The 24,290-nt window shown below is 39.7% G+C and overlaps 2 protein-coding genes across 4 annotated transcripts in view; one reads left to right on the top strand and one right to left on the bottom strand.

Moving 5' to 3' along the window:
* vps13a (vacuolar protein sorting 13 homolog A) overlaps positions 1-17,685 on the bottom strand; it is a 49,126-nt gene extending 31,441 nt beyond the window's left edge. For all 3 annotated transcript variants that reach the window (XM_050050153.1, XM_050050154.1, XM_050050155.1), the window contains exons 1-32: positions 17,502-17,685; positions 16,747-16,790; positions 16,600-16,642; positions 16,421-16,516; positions 15,858-15,959; positions 15,424-15,533; positions 15,167-15,226; positions 13,927-13,986; positions 13,531-13,611; positions 12,577-12,634; positions 11,987-12,114; positions 11,660-11,766; positions 11,341-11,512; positions 10,786-10,848; positions 8,429-8,561; positions 8,115-8,209; positions 7,829-7,971; positions 6,432-6,633; positions 6,224-6,338; positions 5,319-5,455; positions 4,584-4,716; positions 4,036-4,153; positions 3,746-3,890; positions 3,357-3,468; positions 2,574-2,740; positions 2,302-2,458; positions 2,041-2,120; positions 1,839-1,898; positions 1,419-1,617; positions 1,208-1,324; positions 461-564; positions 139-306 (exon numbers count right to left, since the gene is read on the bottom strand). In XM_050050153.1, coding sequence (XP_049906110.1) covers positions 139-306; positions 461-564; positions 1,208-1,324; positions 1,419-1,617; positions 1,839-1,898; positions 2,041-2,120; positions 2,302-2,458; positions 2,574-2,740; positions 3,357-3,468; positions 3,746-3,890; positions 4,036-4,153; positions 4,584-4,716; positions 5,319-5,455; positions 6,224-6,338; positions 6,432-6,633; positions 7,829-7,971; positions 8,115-8,209; positions 8,429-8,561; positions 10,786-10,848; positions 11,341-11,512; positions 11,660-11,766; positions 11,987-12,114; positions 12,577-12,634; positions 13,531-13,611; positions 13,927-13,986; positions 15,167-15,226; positions 15,424-15,533; positions 15,858-15,959; positions 16,421-16,516; positions 16,600-16,642; positions 16,747-16,790; positions 17,502-17,601 — 3,609 coding nt within the window. In that variant the 5' untranslated portion in view covers positions 17,602-17,685. The remainder of the gene's footprint in view (positions 1-138; positions 307-460; positions 565-1,207; positions 1,325-1,418; positions 1,618-1,838; positions 1,899-2,040; positions 2,121-2,301; positions 2,459-2,573; positions 2,741-3,356; positions 3,469-3,745; positions 3,891-4,035; positions 4,154-4,583; positions 4,717-5,318; positions 5,456-6,223; positions 6,339-6,431; positions 6,634-7,828; positions 7,972-8,114; positions 8,210-8,428; positions 8,562-10,785; positions 10,849-11,340; positions 11,513-11,659; positions 11,767-11,986; positions 12,115-12,576; positions 12,635-13,530; positions 13,612-13,926; positions 13,987-15,166; positions 15,227-15,423; positions 15,534-15,857; positions 15,960-16,420; positions 16,517-16,599; positions 16,643-16,746; positions 16,791-17,501) is intronic.
* Positions 17,686-17,740: 55 nt separating this feature from the next.
* Positions 17,741-23,535, top strand: LOC126394256 (uncharacterized). Its single transcript, XM_050050965.1, has 7 exons — positions 17,741-17,813; positions 18,894-19,829; positions 20,325-20,421; positions 20,669-20,770; positions 20,975-21,150; positions 21,320-21,409; positions 21,941-23,535. Exons 2-7 carry the CDS (start codon positions 18,898-18,900, stop codon positions 22,620-22,622), a joined length of 2,079 nt encoding a protein of 692 aa, XP_049906922.1. The 5' UTR covers positions 17,741-17,813; positions 18,894-18,897; the 3' UTR covers positions 22,623-23,535.
* The last annotated feature ends 755 nt before the right edge of the window (positions 23,536-24,290 follow it).

Below are 24,290 nucleotides of genomic sequence, written 5' to 3'. Positions count from 1 at the left end.
TCATGAAATAATAATCCTGCCTTACACATAAATGTGCATGTGCAGCTCTACCATCATTATCCCACACAGATGAACTGACACACACACAACACCAACTATTTAATGTGCTGGATTTTGACGAGGATACAGAATTCTTACCAGTATGGAGGAGACAAACTTGTTGAGGAAGATGACCTGGATGCATCCCACAGTCAGCGTGACAGCGGTGTCAACATTAGACATGTCCAGATAGGCGTCTCCTCCTGTTGCATTTGTGTAGTTTACCATGCGGAAGGCAAACACTTCCTTATCAGCTATAGACACAGCCTATGCAATTAATGAGAGATAAGAAAACAGGATTAAAGAACTATAGGGAAACACAAATCAGAGGAAGGAGACGAATTAGAAGTACATTAACTGCATCGCTACAAGCTCTATGGAGTCTTCACATTTTTGAATGAAGGATGCTTGTTGATTGTACCTTCTTGTACATTGCATCTTTGTCGCAGTCTAGGATCACGATGTTCTTCAGGTTGGCCAGAACCTCCATCTCCTTCTTCCTCATCAGAACCTCAGAAACCAGACCTGCATGGTTAAAAAAGTGAGATGGTGAGAAAGCACTTCTTTGCATTTTCCCTTTGATAGCATACTTGTGTGCAACATACCCAGCAAGCAATAGTCGTGATTTAAACGTATTGGCTATATTTAGCTCCGATTTAGTCTAGCTACATGTAACCCAAATCTAGCCGATTTAATTTTGAAATTGATTAAATGTAATTTTCGCCATTGCAGATGGCGTGCGGTATGATATTCAATCACATATGGAGAGTCAACAGTAATTAAAATATGTTTATCTCCATTTTTTGGACATGGTCTCTACATAGCCGTATAATTGATGACGTCTACACTTTGGCTATGGTTAGACGGCTACCAAATTTTCACTGACAGCCCAAATTCAGCCGTGATTTAGCCTAGACGTCAGGTCTTCATGTAGACGGCTATTAGACGTTTTTTAAACCAAAAAATGCTTCCTGGGTATGGAGGAGCAAATCAAAAAGGTTGCATCCTAAGACAAAGAAAGAACTTTGGCACCAGACTTGTTGCCACATTCATCACCATTTATGATTGATGAAACAACAGCGCAAACAATATCTACAAAAATGCAATGGAGAGGGACTGATTTTAGCATCTTCAGGAACACAGAGCAGATGTCACAACACTTTCATACCTTCGATACTAATCTCAGAGATCCTGGCTTTCTGTCCTCGAATGAAGACCTTCAGACAACGGAGATCGGCTCTGATATGCAGATTCACCACACCTGCAAACTTTGAGGTCTTTGTACCTGTGAGAAAAAGGTGACAAGAAGGAAAAGATGAGTATTCGAAGATGACAACGGAAAAATGAAGGCTCTGGAATGTGAAATGTGATGCCATTACTTTTCTTCCTGGTTAGGGTAGTGTCTTCCTTCTTCTCTTCCTCCTTCTCTGGTTCTGCCTCGTCCTCCTCGGGGATGGTGGGGAGTTCCTCAGGCCCTCCCTCCTTCTTAGTGGATGGAGGTAGAAGGTTGTTGAGGAAGTTCATGGTGTTGAGTAGAGCCTCGGTGTGGAGATGGACATCCAGGGAAGAGAAGGTCACCTGGTGGAGAAAGTATGTCAGAATGTTTAAATATTAGTCAAATGGCATCTTTGCTATTCTTGCATCAGGTGCCATTGCTTACTTGTAATTTTACTGTCAAGAACATCAAGATAAGTTTGGAATTAAATATGTTCTTTGCATCACAATAAACTTACTCCAATACAGCGGAACAGAATACCATAGAAGCATTTTAGATACTACTTAATTAACATTTCCCTCACCTTGATGAGCTGCTCTGTATTGTTGTGTTGAGACTTGAACTCTGGGCCATTCTTATCAGCCTAGAAAAGACACACAATCATTAGTGAGCAGGCCATTTACAGCCATTTGGGGAATTATCAGTCAGCATACTGACAATCTGTGGAACTACTGTGAACAAATGGATGTGAAGGGTTCTGTTTCAACGTAAGGTATTGTACATACTTTAATATACTCCAAGGTGAGCAGGTCAACTTCTGTGTTGTCTAGAGTGGTGATCAGCTGAACCTGCTTCTCTTCAGAATCTATATAAGAAAAGAAAAGAAACAAGACATTTAAAAACTGCAGCGTAGACTCGCCTGACTTTTATTCACAAATGCTTATTAGAATTTTTCTAAATCACCAAATGTTAGCCAAAATTTGAGCTATGAAGAATGTCTCCTGAACTGTTTGAGGCAACACACAATCCTGAAAGCATCTACTGACCCATGTATTCAGGGCACTTGAGGCAGATCTCTCGTAGGTAGGTGTTAGACGTCATGTCGAAGGTGCGTAGTTTCAGTTCAGTGCCCAGACCCTCTATGTCCAAGTGGAGGACTGTGACTTCCTCTTCCTCAGAGAGACGACACAACTGAACAGAAAACTAGAAGGAAAACATAGAGGAAAAACAGATTAGAATACAAGGAAAGGCAACGAAAGAATTAAAACAGCATCACAGACTTATGTTTGTCACCTAGTTCAACAGGACTTCTCTTTACCTCACTGATTTCAAACGTCATGATGAAGTCAGTCATGTTCTTCTGAGTTTCTGAACTTTTCCTTTTGTTTAAGTCTGCGTAGCGCAGCGGCATGGGATTGTCTGGGAAGAATGGTTTATCACCAACAGGGGAACTGGGAGCATCATAGAACAAATCTTCCTCTGACCCTGAGGGGAGACAAAAACACACACAATTACCCACCTGTGATACTGCAGGTACACACACACACACACACACACACACACACACACACACACACACACACAGACACAGACACAGAGTGTTGCCATGTATGTGGCGCAATGATTATGCATGTGTGGCTGCATAAGGGATGTAGAGAGTGAGAGACATGGCTATAGACCCATAGACTTAATATAAATAATGGATATAGCTACCGTGACATCACTCATTGGTTTGTGGGCTCCAAGTATGAGGCCTCAAGTTTGGCATTTTGGCCATTTACGTTTGTTGGAGCCAGATGTAACCAGAGGCAACCATATTTGAATAAATTTATGCGGGTGAATGATATTAAAATTTAACCCCTGTACAGTTGTCAAGAATGGGGAAATTTGCTTTAGAGACCAACACCGTTTTTTTGTACCAGGCTGTAAACTTATTTATTTCTGCTGTGAAGTTGAACATTTTAACATGGGGGGGGAGACTGGCTTTTGGAGCTGGCCTCATGTGGCCATTCAAGGAACTGCAGTTTCTGGCACTTTTGCGTTGGCTTCATTTTTCAGCCCCAGAGGTTGTCGCTTGTATAGAACATGCAGTGTATATTACCCAATGAGGTGATGCTGATGGTCTCACATGACTCGAAAATGACAGAGGAGCGCTGGTCGGCTAAGTTGAGGGGTCTTCTGGGAGTGAGCTGTGGGGTAAACGACTGCCTTGGCTGAGGAGGATACAACACCAAAACATGAGCCATACCAGCAAGAAACGTACAAACGTGTTGTTTTTAAAGCACACAATATTCATCAATTGATATTCATCTTATTTTATTTCTTCATTCTCTAATTTCTTCTAAAAACAACAACATTAATCTGCAGTAAACAGTAGAAAAAAACTGCAGAAAATAAAAATCCTTTTCTTCCTGGTTTTACTTCCTCCAGGTATCTGACTCCATACTAAATGTAATCAGGGCCATCTAGAGACCATCCTGTTATTCTGACCTTTGAAGTGGAGGATGGAGCAGAGCCTTGTGCAGCAGGTCTGCTCTCAGGCAGTGGGATACTCTCTACAAGCTCCAGAACGTTTCGAAGTTTAACATCAGAAATACGAAGAGACAGCAGAGGGAGCTCTCCAGACATCTTATACCTGAAAAACATATGCAAACATGGAAACACAAAGATACACATGCAAATACACAGCCTATAACTTTAGTGTGCCATGCACCTTTGAACCTTACAACATGGGAAACAAAATAACTGGGTGTATAGATAATAAAAAACTTTAAACCTACTTTGCCATGCGGGAGTCTTTGACGACCATCGCCCTGCTGAAAACTACTTTTAGGTCCACTGGCTCCAATATGTGCAGCGGCGACTGTTTCTGCTTACGGGCCTTTTTCCAGTCGCCATCTATCACACACAGAAAATGTTTTGCATATCTTTTTATTACATACACAGACAAAAACAAACATAAAATACGTTTTTGCTGGAGAAATACATGATTTCCATTTTTCCATTTATACATGATCCCTCAACATCAAACACCATTAAAGCTTTGAGACCTGATATATTCTGATGTCTGTGCATTATTTTCTTGGCTGAGACAAAGTACAGTCATCAGGGCTGCAACAGTTACCTGCTGATTACGGTGAATACAGCTTCCTCTGTATGAATTGTGTTATATTGTGAAAAGTATCAACAATTTCTAAAAAGTCTGAGCCTCCTGACTTTCAAACAGTAGCTTAAATAAACCCTAAACTTGTATGTGACCTCCTAGTTTCTACAGAGACTCAGTAAAGAACCTTTAAAAAGTGATAGGCGAATGCTCTTGTGTAGGTACCTGGTTTGCTATAAAGGAATTGCAGGCTGCTAAGCTGTACGTCAAAGCTGTCGTACGCTCTGGACATGATGTCTTCAATGTTGCTGTAGCCCACTGACAGCTGAGGCAGATGCTTCCTGCTTTGACTGGACATCTGAAAAGACAACAAATTAAAATTTTATAGCCTTTAAATGTAGCCTCTGAAAAACTATCAAAAGGATCATTCTGTTGTTGTTTTGTTTTTCACTGCATCTTCAGGGAAACCACAATTCATTTATTCATCATCATCATTTATTTGTACTCCATGGTCAAAAGTAGGACCAGACACAAAACACACACTTAAAATAAATTAAAAAATAAGTACAAGGAAAGAAAAAATGGGGTTCAAATAAACAACTAGGGAAGAATCCTTAAATATCCCAAAAAAAAATATGTATAAGTATATATACATAGCCATTAAATATCCTTATACATACACTCTTGGAGAAAAAGAACATTATTTTAAATTGAAAGACACGCCCTTTATGTAGGTATAGTACTACTATAAAAATTCAGACCTTACAGTTGATACATGAGAAAGGCATTTTGATCAAACTCATCAAAGGTGTCAGTTTGATTTCTTGGTTTAAATGCAATACTTTGCATTATCTATATATTGTACACTAAGATGATCCACTCCTTCATGGTTAGTACATCTTTCTTGAGCCATTTTCTGGTTAAAAGCCTTTTTGCTTGCAAAGTTTTTAACTTTCTGACCTGGAAATGTCCAAGATCCAACAGCAGGATGTTCTGAGTGCCATTGTAAAAGCCGGTCTGTGGAATGATGACGTAGGAGGCCATCAGGTTCACCTTCAGGTCGAGAATTTTCTGAGTTTCGATCACGTACATCAGACCTATAAAAAAAACAAAATGTCATCAACTTATCAATCACAGCCAGAACAGAACAAACAACAGATGAGTTTTGTGATCAAGTATACTCGACTTTCTAATAAGCTAATAATAATAAGCAACCCCACCCAAAAGAATTCCCACCTTGCTGTTAGTGCACTCTCAGGTTACAATCATTGGCTCCAGAGGCCAGAGCTTTTCTTTGGTGTGCATTTAAACATGTGTATTATGCTCTTACTACCACTAGACGGCACATGAAAGTCTCTAAGAATGAGCACAACAGGTCTAGTTAGTTAAGTAGAATAAAGCATACGGTCAAGTGAACCCAAAATGTGATGTCCTCAAATAAGGACACAGGGTCTCAAGGAAATATAATAATAATGGCCGAATTATGTTTAATTTAATCCATGCCGTTAAGTTATTTTCTAATGATGAAAAGTCTTTCAAATGTTCATCCCTGAATTGCAGTTATGATATATTATCAGTATCACAGCGCTTCTATGAATGTACCCCAATGGGCCACAGTGAAACATGCTACTGTACGAAAAAACTGAGCTTGAACATCAGCAAACACTCTCAGGAAACAATTAGTCTGACAGAGATAAACAGTAACTCAGTGGCTGAGATGTGCAGGCTGTGTGTAAGCACAGAAAAATGACCCAGTAAACACAAAGACTGAGGAACGGAAACATTTGCCCATCAGAGAGCTGCGACCAGGCCTGGAATCAACCTCTGACATACAATGGATGTTTGTGCAAGTATGTGCGACTGACCTGTGGCTGTGCGGTCTCTAAACTGCTCCAGTTTCATGAGGGTCGCGTTGGTGAGCTCATCCAACTGCAGGTCGTCAGGAGGCATGAAGAACGCTGACATGCTGTTCACTGTTATCTACATACACACACAAACACAGAATACATTTGACAAGTGCCCCTGTAATGTTTTCTCCATGCTAATACATGCACACTGACTGACACCACTCACAGCATCATAGATGATTTCCAAGGGTTGTGATTCCACATGAAGCCGCTGGTTGGCGCTCTCATCCAGTGGGTTGGTCTCAAACAGGATGCAAAGCAGTGGGGTCCCTGCTCCTGTGGCTGCCTTCCTCGATGACAGGAGTGTTGGAGCGGGCCGGTTACTGGCCAGGCCGGTGACTTCAAACAAACTAAGCTGGGCGGTGAGTCTGATAAAAAGAGGAAAAATATATAAATGTCAGTGCCATCCATCCCAGGATCCTGAGGATGAGATATACTAAAAGCATTGCAGGGTTTTGTGCCGGCCCACATGTCCTGGAAGATTTTAAAATCCTGGACAAATTAGATTCCTGTCAAATATTATCTCTGTTTATTAAGTTTAGCACTGTTGCATCATGTAAACAAATCAAGTATCCAACAGCCAAGTACTTATGCTCCAAAGAGATGACTGGAGATGTAACCACTTTAAAATGGGAGAGTACTTGCCATCTTCCTACATTTGCACTTTTTAAACCGAAAACACGCTTTTTAAATTTACTAGAAATGACACACAATATAGCCAACAACAAGTAGGTTTTTGTTAGCAATGGCCATTTACCAAAAACTTTCAGCTCCCTGGTGATCTCCCTCCGGCCTGCTGTCAACTTATTGAAGTTTTGGTAGATAAATAAGGAGGTACTGTGCTGTGTTTCTCATTTCCCAAAATAGCCATACTTCATTCATTACCGTGCTTCCAAAGTAAGCAACATAATCAAACAGAAACATTGCATCAGACAAAATTTCAGCTCAAAATGGCAGCACAGCTTTGCTCCTGGCCAGCTGGGCCAGAGCAATAGAAGACAGTGCAATCAGACTTATTTTGTTGCTGATCCTTGCTCAAGTCGTATTCAGTTAGGACAAGATTTTATAGGGAATTATTTTAACTGGATGTTATGACTGGACAGATCTAAAAATGTTGGACTTCACAAAAAAAATTGCAGTAAAAACATGGTAATTACGGGGTAATTACCATCCTGCTGAAAAAAATACAACACCAACTATAAGGCTGCTACTTTGTAGTAGACTCTGCCATCAAAATTCCCTTATAGGGATTTGGTGTTAATGAGGGGTGCTGTTTTCTGATTGACCAAAAGTAAAACCACAAACCGCCTCTATCAGTTCTAGCAATAATTTGCTAATCACGGTGTTGTTGTTTTATTTTTTTAATATTTAATCAGTGGGATTTATATTCAATTGTTAATGAAGATCAAGCAAAGGTTCTTTCTGCCGAATGTGTTTCTTAAATGAAACAAAATCAAATGAAAAACCTTATTTGAACTGGAGACCAGGCTCTTTAAAACATACAGTACTAATACTATAAAAGCCTCGGAGGACCCACAAAACAAACAAAAAGTTATGACTAACTTGATGGCTTGTGCTCCAGGTCTCTGTGTGAGTGTGGAGTGCATCTCTCCCACAGTCAGCCTGATGATCTCATTTTTGTCCTTGTTGTCTTTGATGGACACGGACAGCCTCTCCATGTGGAAATTCACCTTCATGTCCTCAAACTATAAAGAAATGACAACACAATGCCAAATGTAAGCACCTGGTACTGCATGTGCATTTTGATTTTAGCAATATTGTGGGACAGAGAGCCGAATGGAAGTGTATTATTAGCTGACAGGTGGGTGTTGGGGGGGAAGTGACTCACATTCTTTGGCAGGTTGGGATTAGCAGCAGTTTCACTGTATCCAATGGCAGTGTAGAGTTTGGCTTTCTCTTCAGGGGTTAACAGCTCATCAAAACCTGAGACAGACGGACAGGGCAAGGGAAAGTAAATGGAATAGGAATAAAATGAGGGGTAAGAAAAGCATTAGCAAACACAAATAACTGTTTCCATAAAAATACACTGGAGCACTTTGCTTTGGTCCTGTTAGCCACATGTGCATATTACCTTTTATACATGTACATGTCTTGATGTTTTTACATATACATATATCCTTTTGTCCTTTTTCTACATCCTACCTCCACTCTTGGCCTCTTTTGTTTCTGCTTCGGGCTCTCCTCCCCAATTCCACACCCAGCTCAACCAACCCTGTGACTCCTCTTCCTCCATCTTAAGCCCTGGCCGGTAAATGCGTAGGCCTGCCTTGCTAGCCTGGGCAAGTTGAAAAAGACAGATGAGAGTTGAGAGCTGGACCTTTTTTTTTTTTTTTTTTTTTTTTACAGAATATACCAACAGGGATTCAATAACACAGAATCGTTGCAAGCTTTCTCCAGACAGGATCTAATGAAGTTCCAGGGTCCATAAAGTTCGTCAGGCCTATCATCGTCTTGGAGAATTAGAGCAGCGTGTTTCACTGATAGCAGGTTCATAAGGTTTCTACTCCAGCTCACCATCCTGAAACACTTCAGTTCATGTAGTTTTCAATTCATTAAGTTTAAGACTGAATAAACATACTTTGTAGAGATGTTCCAATTCCATTTTTTTCCTTCCTAATACCGATTTATAAGCTTGTGTATCGGCCACTACAGAGTACCGATCTGATACCATTACATTAAAAACAACAAAAGAACCGCTGTACACTACTGACGCTGTATCAATGTGAAATGATTGCTATCATTGTTGAATGGCATGGCTCAGGTTAAACCCTTTGTTAAACATGAACAAATAAAGAGAATAAATGGCATTCAACTTTCTTTATCATTTTGTTTTTTGTTGTGAACAGCCAATATAACAATATTTACCACAAATCAATTCTTCTTCACCGCTCTAAAACAGTAGCTGCCAGTGGCTGCACTGCTCAACTTGCTGCGTAGGCTACTGTTTAGAGCTGCAAGGAAGAAAAGATAACCAGGAAAAGTGCCATTTTATAAAGGCGTGCAACTATTTACTTAGTTTATTAATAAATTACTAATATCAGATCAGTTCACAGGCTCACATACTCACTGATACCTGACTCAGACATTTCAGGTAGTATTAAAGGAATGTCCAATAATGGTATTGGTATTGGAACAACTCTGATACTATGTACAATATTTGGTTGCGCAATGGTCATTTTCTCACCTAGTATACAAGTTAGCAGACAAGGTTTGATATCTTAATGTGAACAAACATGACAAGTGTTACACCATTTTCCCCATTTAAGGGTGGTGGCCTTATGTGTAGCCTGTGAGGGTGTGACGTGTACTTCATTGTGTGTGTGGAGGGAAGCAGCTCTCTCGGGGTGTCACAGTGAGGACGGCAGGCGACAAAGAGTGATGATAGCAGTATAATTAAGTGTCTAGATAAGCTCAGGGCTACATCTTAGCCGCATGAGAAGGCCATGTTTATTGTATTTTGGTGAAGACTGCAATAAAGCAATTGTTGGTGAATGGCACCTGAACGCCTCGCCATCCTTCCTTCTGCAGAGTAGTCCAGAGTGCTAGAAGCTAGATACCAGCTAATAACGAGGCAAGCTGATTTAATGTTAATAAGCCAGCATGTTCCCAACTACAGTTCGGAGCCAGTAAGCTGTCACAGAGACAGAGGCAACACAAATTTTCAGTAATATCTGACCAAAGCTGCGTTACAAGAGCACAGTAAACAAATGAGAAATGTTCAAACATCTCAACTAATTGTATAGAAAGATGTTTTACATATGTTGGCAGTTTACTTCGGCATATTTCAGTCTGAGTGTTAAGGCTAAGCTTAAACTGTTTTGCATGTATTTGTTCAGCTTGTTTACACAAGCTGAACAAATACATGCAAAACAGAGGCAAATTAAAGAGGCACATATTCACTGCATTATCTGACACATGAAATAACCAGGTACACACACAAGAGCATTGAAATAAATGTCTTTTTTTTTACTGGCCAACAATGTTTTTCATTATTAATAAACCTAATAGCAATAAATGATATGAAAAAAAAAATCTGTGGTAAAATTGCAGTCTATAGCAAAGTGCTGTGCAGGAAAGCCAAGATTATGTAAGAACTTCTTACCAGTTGTCAAGTAAAAGGAAATGACAGCTGCATCTTGAGTGCATAATGTTTGACAAAACCTCAACCACTAGATGCCACTGCTGATAACTGTGACCACTGTCTGGTTTGTGTTTAGTCTTGTATCACTTTGGTCATATGTGTTATGTTGGTGGTAATCTGTGTACTGTGTATCATTTCTGTGTCTATTTCTTCTCAAATCCATCATGGAAAAGTATTAACTTGTTTTTTTCTGTATCTGTGAAAGTAGAATACTGGGGATATAAAGATCTTAAGAACATTACCAACTGAGCGCTGAATGTGTGAACTTAAATACTGCAGGTCATTACAAATGCCATAGTACAAAGTTAAGTATACAAAGTGAAGCTGCCAGCTATAAAGTAGGTGAGACAGAGCTTACCTCCACCTCCGCCTGCTGTCTGGCCAGCGTGATGTTAAAAATATCCAAGGTCTTCTCAGGCTCCTGAGAACAGATACAAGACAAGCTGATTAGAGCTTTCAGTGGCTTCCTGCTACTCCATGCCAGAATGCATCATCACTAAATGTCCATTATTAATCACATGAAGGGAAAGATGATGCTCGGACATCACAGACAGAGGACGAAGCCTTTAGATGTTATGTTGTATTTCTCTGAGGAACATCATCAATCTCAAATGCACTTCAATCAATGCCTTAAAAGGACTGAACACTGGATAAGTGGGTAATTATGGCTAGAGCAAAGCATCACTGAAAGGATATTGAGAAGGTATAATTAACTACTTGCATATTATATACATTTATATTTCATATTATGGTCATTGTAGTCAAGTCGGTCTGGACTTGTGCGAGCAGTAATGTCTGACCAGAGAGCATTTGCAAATATTAAAATCAAACAAAAATAAGCTAAGATATAAAAGTGGGAAACTACATATCTCCTTCCCCTCCCGCTGCTCAGCTCAGTTCAGCCCTGTCTCACCTCTAGCGCCTTGAGCAGCTCCTCACTGGGTTTCTTGCTGGTGATTTTGGTCTTGTAGAGCTCTCGGTAGCGTTTCACCATCTGCCGATGACTGCGAATGTGCTGCCATGACCACATATGGAGACGAGGTCTCACATCCACCTCCAGGATGCCTGTGATCACGTACCTCCACCTGCGGGGTAGGAACATAGAAGCACAAAGTCAACTTTACAACCTGCAATATTAAGTACCAACACATGCAATGGAAGTTAAACGTCACACGCTGTCTGGTCAGATTGCTTTCAAAAATTAAAGTCAAAATGTAAAAGTGTTTTCTGACCACATGCGGGCGTTCTTGTGAAGCTGGACCACGGGTCTGTACTTCCTGTACGGCAGATTCCGCGACATCAAATCCACTGAGCCCAGCAGCTCCAGAATGCTGATGTACTGAAAAAGAGGAGGTGAGCAATTACTAGTTGGCAAAGAATACTGACAGAAGTGCAGCTGTCATCAGTGAACAACTGACTGAATTATTTGTGCATTTCAACTATAAATTAATTTCTTGTCACCTTGTTGGTCTTCTGTTTCTCTTTCTCTCTCTCTCCCAAAAAACTTTTTTCAAACAGGCTTCTACAAAGACAAGTTCATACACAACACACACACCTACCTGGGGTCTGTTGAGTTCAATGGCCACCTCACTGAGGTTGACCATTAGGTCCACTTTTGGAGCAGAGTGGTCCAAATCTGACCTCGGATTCATCCGCAGTTTAGCATCCGCTGATATAGGACGAAAGACTGTGGACCAGCAACAAGGAACTGATTATTCAAAGCAAACTGTAAACCTTGGCATTATGTTTAAAAAATGGTGTTGTACTTTACATGACTTAATGTTTGTATGGGCAACAAATTGACCAGTATTTTTGTGGGATATGAAAATTGTGAATATGTTGCGTGCAGGAAGCTTCAAAAATCTGTGAGCTTGTGCTTCAAAACAAAATCTGCTGAAATGTGCTGAAAATCTGTTGAAATGTGTCGGTAGTGATGGTGCATCAAGCTGTGTGATTCACACATTTGTCAGGCACTGCAGTGTAACATAGCCAATACAGAGTGTCAATTCACTGTCTATACACATACTACTGATTCTTGCATGTCAAGTAACACGTGGCTTTCGGTGGGTTTCATTAGGTGGTCAAGATAAAACTCTCAAAGTGAGCATATTGAACACTGTAACAAGTGTGAATAAAGGACGACACTTACTGAAGTCATGGTTGGCAGAAAAAGAGCTCTGGGTGTCAATGCTGCTCTGGAGACATCGCTACAAAAAGAGCAAAGGGAGAGGAGCTTCATTATCATTATATCTGTCTTCTTTTGTCAGTTATTTCTTAAAGGAACAGTCTGAATCTTTTGAAGTGGGGTTGTATGAGGTTATTATCCATAGTCAGTGTACTACATACAGTAGATGTCGTTGGGCTGACCCCCAGTTTGGAAAAACAGGCAGGAGTACCGACACAGAAGCTAAGCAATCTAGTGCTGTCAAGGGGTCAGCAACAAAACACATCTTAGTCACCTAAAAAAATCAATATCAGTTTAAGTGTGCACTATATTTAGAATGTTTTCGGTACTTCACCTTGCCGTCAGACAATTTCCAATGAGGAACTGAATTGCACCTGCCTTGAACTGAAGCTGTTATATCTTAGTTTGTTTGTATTATTGTGTGACTTGGGCATTTAGTTTAGATTCACTGAATAATACAATCAAACTAACTAACTGAAGCAGTGGTAGAACCAGCAGCTCCTCCTCTTCTTCAAACTGGGCGTGAGCCGACCGCCATCTACTGTAGGTAACACACTGACTATGGATAAGTACCTCATACAACCTCGCTTCAAAAGGTCCAAACTATCCCTTTAACCTCTTAACATATTTCATCTATTTTTATTAAACACAGAAAAATTAACCATCACAACACCACACACATACACATTCTACCCATTGGGCTTATGCTGAGTAGAGCCTCTGTGGATTAAATGAAAGGTGAACAAAATCTGCATTTATCACAGAAGCATTTGAAGAACCCTTTTTTCCAACTTTCACAGAAAAGAATTTAATAGCAAAGGCTTTAAAATCAATAAAGCAGATAAAGACAGTCAATAGGTGGACTTAATCCTAGCTGTTGGAGACAAGGTACAACCCAGTAGTGACAGGGAGACTTACCAAGGCCTCATCTGGACTGTGATTGGAGAACAGAAGTGAGTTGACATTCCAGTAGGCAAACAAGCTGTCTAGTTGAACCAGCTGAAAGGAAGAAAAACAAATCAATTATAGCAGTACAAATATTTATCTATCATGAGTATGAAACATAGCTGACAGTATAATATGACTTCTACAGTTTGGATCAAGGCCCAAAATTAGGCTATGAGGGAAAAAATGGCTCCTTGAACAACTGCTACCAAACGTTAGTTGAAGTCTGAGTTTACTTGAGGTGACAAAGTCATCAAATGCAATGACAAACTTGTCACACTGGACACATTTTAAATTTCCCGTTAAAGATAAATGTATAGGTCATAAAGTGCAGGCATAAATGACAGATTAAGTAGTTGAATCTTTTACCTTATAGAAAAGCCTGGAATTCTCATCCAAAAGACTGGGATTCCAGTTCTTGTCAGATGTCTGTAAGATAAGATAAGATCATAATATACTTTGTTATCCCCGGAGGGCAATTTTGCTTGGGCAATAGTGCTACACCCAGCTGCAATTAACTTGAAGCAATACATAGTCAACGTGACAATACAGTGGTACATCACAGGTATTATAAATTACACAAAATGAAACTAAAAACATGGATATATAAAGTATTGCACAAGCCTTGGAAGAAGATATAAATACATAGGCATTGTAGAAATGAGACAGAAGTCATAAAAAGCATAATACATAACCCATGAAACAAAGTGCAATAGTGCCTTCTTGCATACTAAACTTATGAGTATGGTTTAACCTGCTTTCTTGTTGACGAGTGTAGATGTTCGTAAGAGGGGAAACCTTGAGGCGGTTGATTTTAAATTTATTGTAACATCTACCTGAAGGTAATAGTTTGTATTCAGAATACTGAACGTGAGACCGGTTCTTCAGAATTCTGTTTGCACGTCTCTCATAGATAGCGTGAAGCGATAGGAATTCTTTCTTGCGTTTCATTGCAGTATTCGTCATGTTTGCAATTCTCAATTTTAACTTAATTGTAAGGGTGCCACACCATATCTAATGATACTTTCCAGCACAGCACTGTAAAATGTTAACATGATCTCGGTCTCCCAAACCAAACAGTCTGAGGCTATGAAGAAAGTAAAGTCTCAGAGTCAGCCTAGCACACAGACACTCACCATGGGCACTCCATGGGCACTCCACTCCATAGTTTACTGTCCATTTGTATGCCCATTGCCCAAGTACTTTTCAGAGCACACCTGCCCAATTTCACTGTCACCAATGACTACAGGATCATCGACTCACACCTCCCTGGGGTCAAATACGATTTCTTCATTTTAATTATTATTAAAAATGAGGGGATGGTTGTCACACCAGGACTTAAAGGTGGTGATCTACTTGTGATACACTGAGGGGCAGTCATCAGCATGCAGCAAGCACTACTGCCTGGGTTGCCAGCTGAGCAGCGCCACCGGAAGTCATTGGTGAAACAAGCAGTGCGATATAGGGGCTTTCATGAGATTACTTTAAATTGTGATACATATATATAATTATGTTTAAATTTCATGAATTAATTTAGGCTTAAGAACACCTCAATTTCTGAATGCAATAAATGATAAAATCTGACAGGAGGGACATTACAGCACATTACCTGAAGGCTGAGTTTTTTCAGTGACACTCCGAATGACAAAGGACAGTTTGGATTTGTGACCTTTGGAAAACAAACAAAAGAAATCAGAGTCAAGCCTGTGAACTGTTTACGCACAAGAATACATTGTCGGAGGGGCTGTAAAAATGCAACCACATCTTATTCCCTGTGTCTATCACTTGCTGCTATTTTTACAAATGCAAATCTGAGTTATGTTATACATAAGTAAACCACTAAGGTAACCCAGTGTAAATACTCACATCATCTTCATAGCGTACGTGGATGTTAGAGATCTTGACCTGCAGGTTTTTGATGACCTGAGTGACAAGCTTCTCCACAAAGGTGTCCTGCTTTTCAAGACTAGGGTCCTCTGTCATACAGAAACAAATATGATAAATATTAGAACTCATCTGGTCCTGCAGCTTTAGGAACAAGAATTTGACCTCTAACTCCCCCCCAAAGGGAGGGTTTGAAGGAGCCTTAGTTCTCATTACTGCTGTTTGAAGTCATAGTTAACTTAATTTTTTCACTGGCAGTAATTCATTTTCACTGTTTGGCTAAGAATGTCTCTGAAACCTATGAAAAACTTACCGTGAAGCAAAAATGTCCTAATTTATGCAGTGACATACAGAGAATGCTTATCAGACTCACATGTCTACACACACAGACACAGAAAAAAAAGATTAACCCTGACCTTGCTCGGCAGCCTTCAGCTTTGTCTCCTCTATCCGCTGTAGCTCCCTCTGACGAGCCTCTTGTAGCTGCTTTTCCTCCTTGTCTGCATCATACTTTATACCTGGAAAGAATGGGGCCAATAAAAATTATAACTTGTCTGTACATCTTTAAAAACAATTAAATATACAAAAGGTTAAGCTTGAGTTCTCTGTTTGTTCCTGACAAGTACCTTAGGATCATGAATAAGTGAGAGACCTTCTTTGTCTGACTAGTGTGCCACACTGAGCTGTGTTTGCTAATCATAAGGCTTATTCATTTGACTGAACATGATATACCTAGTATTTTAAATCCACGCTTACGTATTTTTTCACAGCAACTCATTTAAATGCATTTCTTTTACTGTGTTTTTAATTTTTAACATGTAAAAAGAATTGACATAAAGGAGATCAATATCCCTTTGGCACTGTATGTGTCAACTGAAATGGTGGGAATCAACAATATACGCTATAATGTCTATGATGAGAACATAAATTTCATGATTTTTTTTTTATGAATTTAGGTGGATGTAGACGGTGATCTCACTTGCTGTGGGGACTATAAGCAGATAGACACCATCCAGTGTCGCCTCCACTGACTGGGTATAGAGGTTTTTCCATGGTATCTTTAGCTCCAGCCGTCCTATTAAAAGAAACACAAAGTGAGAAGATACTCCTCTGTGCCAAAGGGAATGTGACAAATAGTGGCAATGACAACAATCTCACCTATATGACCGGCTCTCACTTTAAAAGGAATGTCAAGTTGACTCTGCAATGAAAGAGCAGTAAATCATTGTAACACAAATCCATCATGAATGCCAGAATGTAATGACAGACTAGTTTTGCTTACTTAAACACTTATTTGCAACTTACCAAGGCATTTTCCTTTATTTCGAGATTTGTTAGAACAGCATCACCTGCGATGACAGGAGTATTTGTTTACTGATTGTTACTATGTACATTATGATAGACCAAACAGATCAGTATTGTGTTGTAAGGTGCATAGAAACACAGTGTAGTCCGAGATTTTTGACCTTTGTCTATTGATTTAACACAACATTCAGGCAATAGAAATCACATATTAAAAAAACATTCACGGAAGCTTTGGGAAAAAGAAGGTGTTTACTCTGTGGTTTGACTATTTGCTACAAGTTGGTACATGTTTAGCAGTGGCTCTGAAACCTCTCTACTAATCCTCTCATTTGCCCGGATCGTGCACAGAGCTGTGACTGTCAGACATTCTGGTTGAGCTTGTGAAAGGGACCCAGTATGAAGCACAGTGGCGAGTCTTAACCTGGGTGTATGAAAGGGTGTGACCCCGAATTGATGGCTCCTCTGTAACTCGCATGAATGCAGTGAGCAAACAGCCTTGCAGTAGCAAATGAGGCACGTTGACATAAGGTAATTGTAGCAGCCAAAAACTAACAAGCCTGACTGGTCTGTGTATAAACTAGCATTTGGCTGCACTGTTTAGCTCAAACTGGACAGCTAACGTTGAACGAGACAAACTGACACTGACAGCTGAGGGAGTCTGTCTCACACGACTGACGGCTAATGACTGTTAGCATTAGCTAGCTAGCTTGGTTAGCGAGCTCGTCCACTAAAACGACAAACACAAGTTCAGTTACCTCCCCATATGCCGAGCTTTAGCTGCGAGCTGTCGAGGTTGACAACGTAGTCCCCCAAAAACCGGTTGAGGACATCAACCACCAAGCTTTCGAAGACCATTTTAGCTTTTCTTTCATCTACCTGTCACCATGTTTACATTCTGAGGACTCGCTTGCCCCAACGTCAGATGAGGACGTTCTGCGGTGGGCGGTGTCCAACGTCATACTTCCGGCAGCTGTAACCAAGGAAGTCCAATGTGCAACATCCGGTACGCTCCGACCAGTGGTGCGAAAAGTTCCGCTCCGACCAACCGTCCAGAGTTTACATCATTCGTAAGTAATAAAGTTATTAAAGTTGATTTAATACAAACTAGTTATTGCTTTTTGTGTGTGAGAGTTAACAAGCTAACTTGCTAATGTTAGCTTGCAAGCTACATTTTTGCAGAAATTGCTAAATGAACATTAGCGTAAACATTAGCCCCTTTTAGCAGTTGAAGATAGATTTAGTCTGCTAAATTAAAAGTCCTTTATCACTGGCAGCTCCTAAGATAAATCACATTTTGTGACATAAGTTAGTGATGTTAGTTAAATAAAAATAATAACAATGGTCTTCCTGTCAGAAAGGCTAGTCAATTTATCACTGGTGGCTAGCTTTAACGGTTTTTCCTGTCGAAAAAGCCAACGCACATACTACTGATAGCTATTAAGAAGTCTAACGTTAACACATTTATCACGGGTAGCTAATTATATAAACTAATTATATTTCTGTCAGAAAGGATAGTGCTATTATCACTAGTAGCTAGTAATATCAACTATGTTTCTCTGAGAATGGTTAGTGCAATTATCACAAGAAACTAATATAAACAGGCAGGTTATTGTAGTTATCACAGGTATCTATAAAATATTAATTAGGAAATAGTTTTTCTGTTTATTACTGGTAGGTACTGTATTGTTTGTTTGACACAACAGCTTGCACTAGTTGATGAGTGTAGTGTTTATGTCCAGAAGCATTATAGGTTTACATTTTCAATAGATATGACTGAGAATTGCAGTTTGAATAAGTTCATACTGTTTGTGAAATGTCACATACTTTCTCACAGTCTCACTGGTGTAGTGGACGGTATACGCAGTATATGGGGTATATCCACCTCCTTTTCTGACCATTTACAGTATACCCAACTGTCAGCCAAAAGGCAGATGGAATATATAGAAGAGTATACCCACTTCCTCCTCAGTAACCTACCCATCTACCTCGTAGTACACCCACCTCATCAACTACAACTGCACCATTGCCAGTCGAGCAGAAGTAAATGACCTAAATTTCCTTTTAATTCTCATTGGAAAGTGTTCCTTTTAAATTATGTCATGATTGTTCAATGATTATTTGACTTTTCCTTTTCTTTTGTATTTCAGTGAAATGGATTCTTACTGTCTGCGGTCATTGGAAAGTAATCTCCGCAAAGAACGCCATCCAGACGTTAAAAGGACAGTACACAACGTACCCCGCAATGAGACGCGGGACGAGTTCATGTCAAGACACTTGGAGGAATTAGAAAGTAATGGGACTGGAATATTCACAGCTATGAAAAAAAGGGGATCAGACCAGATCCAGTGGCGGTGTGAAAGAGGTAATAAATGTAAAGGGAAGTCAAGCGGAGATCCCATGACCACAAGGGCCAACAGTTGTGGAGCCTATGTCTCATTTACATTTGTGAGCAAAAACACCTTCAACAACTGCATTGTGCGTCTAATGAACAAGCACTCGGGACATGACCTCGGCAATCCCCAGGAGGATCGCTCAAATCAGATCGACAGCGATTTGATTGCCTACATTCATACCTGTTTTCAGCTGGGAGATTCAAATGCAGAAATCCTGCTTAAATGCAAAGAGTGGGCGAAGGCCCAGGGGAAGAAGGATCACACAGATCGAAGCTACTTTGTTACCCCTAAGGACATTACACTGTTAAAAAAGAACTTTCAGTCACAGACCAGAGTGCATGTCATCAGCAATGATAGTGTTGCTGTTCATCATCTGGTCAAAACAGAGTTAAAAGAGAGTGTAATTTTCTATCAGACTCTTTCACATAGTGAGAAGCAGCCACTGATTATTGTTTTAAGCTCACCCTGGCAAATTAAACAGTTAAAAAAATATGGCCCTGAGATGATATATCTTGACGCTACATACAAGGGTATTACACAATATGGATTTGTATTATATGCTGTTGGCATCAAATCGGACCATGGCCGGGGTGTCCCTGTTGCTTTTCTCATCTTGAGCGAGGAATCATCACAATACTTGTCACTATGTTTGCAGAAGCTGCAAGAGGCTGCCAGTCCATTTCATCCAAGGTAACTCGTCTAAAATACCACACCACAAATAATTCTGTCTAAAGTGTGTATAAATATTCATCTATGCATTATATCTTTCACCCTGATGGACAGGCTAATATGCTAATCTGTTAAAGAGTCCTTTGTAACCATAGTAACCTCTCACTGTGCGAGTCTTAGCCTTTTACTAAAGATCGTGATTAAGTTTTTAACACCTTCAAAATTCACATTTCACCTCTAGATGCAGTAAATGATGATGTCACAAATCACTTTTCGTTATTTTATCTGAATATGTTTGTGATGTAGAAAGTACTTTCATTGTTGGTGTTCTATTCGAAACTACCACAGTGCTCCGAATCTGGTAATATGCTTTACCAACATTTTAACTACCATACCAATGCACAAAATTAGGGATTTTCTTTTAAACGTGGTTACCAATCATTACAGGCAGCCATATTGTAAGAAAAAATACTACACAAACATTCCATACAAAGACTCTGTTTTTTCCATTTACAGGTACATCATGATTGACCGTGATGTGAAGGAGATGGAGGCAATACGCAGCGTTTTCCCACATGCAAAAACACTGTTATGTTGGTTCCATGTTCTCCAGGTAATGCCAAAGTTCCTATACATAATGTATTGTCAAAACAGAACAATGCTAATGTCATATTAAGTGTAGAGAAGCCAGTTCACGCTGTTGCTATCTTGATGACAGGGACTAGGAAGACTAACATGACCTGAGCCCTGTCTCTTTGAATGGAGAGTCATCTGTATCAATTTTTTGCTATGTGAAATCACTGGACTGTCTCTGGTTATACTTTAATTGAGACCATTTTGTCATGTTTCATTTTGAATAGGCTGTTCATCGCTGGATGCTGCGGCAGGAGGGTTGCAACAAGAACCCAGAAGTACGTTACGAGGTCATTAGGTCAATGATCCTGCTGAAGCAGTGTGCACTTGTAAGTAATTTGTTATTACAATGCCATTTCCTTTTTAGAGTGCCCTTGAACTGCACCCACCAACACACAGGTGATGGTGGTGTGCATTTCTACGTCAGCCTGTTGGACCCAGTCGGGTGCAAATGACCTCAGGTGCTTTGGCAGTGCACTGATACAATGAATTTAAAAACTGGTCCTCATTTTTTGTATTTTATTGTTATATAGGCAACTGATTTTGCTGAAAAAGCCAAGGAGGTCACAGAGAAGCTTGATGCAATGACTGGCACCAAAACCATCTCCACATATCTGCAAACACAGTGGTTCCAACATGCAGAGATGTGGGCCAAGTATGGACAACGCCTTTTTCATCAAAGCAACAAAACCAACAACTTAGTGGAGAGGTTTGGCTCTTAAATCCAATATTAAAACAATTTTAATGTATACATCATATTTTTAATAGCATTTCCAGTTAGTTATTTGCATAACAAAAAAGAAATAAATGTTAACATGAAGTGATCTCTGTGGCCAGTTTCAGTTCATACCCTTCTTTTCTTAATATTGTTTTTTCAGCATCAAGTATCAGTTTCCTCGAGGATATGCTAACAGACGTCTTGATGAACTGCTTCTACTCTTGAATAAAAAAGTTTTCAACTACTGCAGGTTTGTAGCATACTGATAGTTGAATATTTGCACTCCTGAACTCAAGGAAAAGCACGTGTAGTCAGCAGTCCTGGTGACCCTCTTTGTATATTCTCTAAATAGTAATAATAACTTGATTTGTATAGCACATATCATGCAAAGATGCAGCCCTAAGTGCTTGTCTAAACAAGATTATATGAAAATAAACAATAACAAGCAATTGAAAATCAATAGTGAGAGAAAAACAACACAAACAAACACAGAAAAAAAACAGTTTGATCACAGTACACACAAAAAATAACAAAAATATCAGTTAATTTAACCTAAATTAAAAGCCAAATTGAAAAGATAGGTCTTTTAATTTATTTTCTTTAATTCCAAGGGAGTTTGCTTTTCTAAGATCCAAGTGGAGGGTGAATTAAATAATATTTTTTCATCATGTTAGACAACTGGCTCTTTGAGACAAAGATAAGAATTTTGATGTTTAAAATTTGCAAATCACTCATTTTATTTCCACGTTTCTTAACGTTCATTGTCTTTCCTTATTCAAAGCTACATGGACGACCTCCACGGTGCTGACCCGATTCCAGACTCCAGGACACAAGACACAGTGGAAGCTGCATCCAGCATGAAGAGTGCAGGGTTGCTTCACAAAATTATGGTGAAGGAAGCTGGTCTGTATTCAGTTCCTTCTGAAGTTGAAGGAAAATACTATCATGTTGATGTCGTCACGATGCAGTGTCAGTGTGCTGTTTCCACCAGAGGTAATCTGTGCAAGCACATCCTTTTGGCCAAAGAAAAATGCCAAGAAATGGGTGCTGATATAGATGACCTTAGAAAGGAGGTGGCAAGGTCACTATTTGAACAACAAAGTTACGAATGGGACGGAGAGCATCTGATTGTACATCATCAAAATGACTTTGGGGTTGTTAGTGCGCAAGCTAAACAGTGCACATGTCTTGCTAATAGCTTTCAAGAAATCTGTGTGTGCCTCAGACTTTCAGAGAGACTTCTGCAAGACAGTTTGCCAGAGGAATGTGGCAACCAGTTGATTGAGAGCACCACTGTTGGTGTAAGCCCATCAGAAACTGTGAAAGATATGATTGCGGAATTGCACGAGTGGTGTCAGAGCAGTGATTACCAAGAAACACCTGCAATACTTTCTGCAGTTAAAAAGGCTCACCAGTTAGCATTTGGGCAGTACACCAGTAACGTGAGGAAAAGAAAAATCTAAAGGCTGCATGGATAAAGGTATAAAAAAAATGCAAAGGAAAAGTGCGAACCACATGCATTCATTCCATATGACAGGAAAGGCCTGATGCAAAATTCATAATTTGTTCTTTCTAAAGAACAATGTGAGGTAGGACACGGAGAAAACAAAGGTCTATTGAAATATAAATGTAGGCATAGGGAGGGTGTGTTTTTCCCCCTTTAATGTCTAATCTTCTTGTAATGTTTAATATGTCATACTAATATTCTACCTACCTACCGCTACCTTTCGCTCCCTGTTTAATTTTAAAAAAGATGAATGCACTCAGGGTGAATTACTGCACATGTATTGACTACCAGATGTAATAAGGAAATTGATGCTGGTGGATTTCCCCAATACTGAAGACCAGTAAGAGCTATGTGTACCATAACAGAAATCAAGTACACAGACATGCTGAAATAGAGAGAAATATATAACTCATTTTTATACTGAATGTCTGGCTGTGTCTTATGTCTACACTGTTCAATAAAGTTGTGAACCTCCATGTTGTTGCTGGTGGCAGTTGCTGTGAGGTTACAGCAAGGTGAGGTTACTGACTTGTAAGGCACATGAGTCTCCTGCAGGAAAGGGGTGAGATTTCTTACAGAAAGGGCTTCTGGTTGCAGGCCAGCTGATTGAAAATATGAGCAAGGGGACAACATTTTCAAAAGTGGGCCACTCATCCGCACCCATCAAAGGGCCGTGGGCAAAATTACTCTACATATCACTATGCAAAATTTTATGCTTTATGCGAATGTATTTTGTATCTACTGCATGTTAAGACCTTGTTCTTTTACTTTGAAAAGCAGAGGTAGTCATGTATCCTGGGCCAAAAAGATGTCCTTCAATTAATGGTTAGAGAAAAGTAAAACAAACATTGATTAGAAACATTACTGCATGCTATTAAATCATAAGATCAAATCATGAGTGAACTTTTTTTTTTCAACATTTATTTATTCAGTCTTTAATTAAATATTGGTCAAATTGCGTGCAGAACTGAAATAGTGTGAAGAGTATAAAGTTGTCAACTCTCAGTTTTCTGGTCACACCCAATTTATGTAATCTTCCTTTTTCCCTCGTCAAAATCTAGCGCAACTTTGGAGTGTTTTTTGCCCCCCTTTCCGACAAGTCAGCATAACATGGTTGGTACCAATGGATGCCTTTGGACCTCTAGTTTAATACTGTATGATACACGTGTTTTCATGTCACTATTTTTTTTTACTGTTACTCTGCCCTACTTTTTACCTTCAGCTCTGCCTGTCACACCTGTTGCTTCTTCACATTTTTTTTCCAGACACTTGTCCATCACCTCCCTGCTCCTTTATTTTCTCATTCTCTCTGTACCCTGGATTTTCCTTTAGGAGCTCCTGATTTTTGATGAGGCATTCTGACTTGGCACATCAGGCAGCAGTCCACCTCACACATTTATATCTGCAGCACTTGTGAGTTCTGCACATCACAAACCTGACCCATGTCAGATTTCATGGTACCTGCTGGTGGGTGGGTGGCACGTTGAAATGTTGTTTAATTATAAAATTATATTTATTTATCATGTTAATACATATAACTTGTATTGTCAGTGATTTAAGTCAGTAAGTAAATTGTACTTGATGCAATTTAAGGGTCAGCCATAGACCTTTTCATGGGCCCCCC

This window comes from Epinephelus moara, chromosome 8, assembly GCF_006386435.1.
Source record: "Epinephelus moara isolate mb chromosome 8, YSFRI_EMoa_1.0, whole genome shotgun sequence".
NCBI lineage: Eukaryota > Metazoa > Chordata > Actinopteri > Perciformes > Serranidae > Epinephelus > Epinephelus moara.
Note: the sequence above shows the minus strand (reverse complement) of the source record. Positions and strands in the feature narration are given on the sequence as shown.

Excerpts from the sequence above, each read along its gene's own strand:
- LOC126394256 (XM_050050965.1), top strand. The coding sequence starts at position 18,898 with ATGGATTCTTACTGTCTGCGGTCATTGGAAAGTAATCTCCGCAAAGAA. Across the intron at positions 20,422-20,668 it reads GTTGGTTCCATGTTCTCCAG|GCTGTTCATCGCTGGATGCT; the intron begins GTAATGCCAAAG and ends CATTTTGAATAG. Across the intron at positions 21,410-21,940 it reads AAAGTTTTCAACTACTGCAG|CTACATGGACGACCTCCACG; the intron begins GTTTGTAGCATA and ends CCTTATTCAAAG.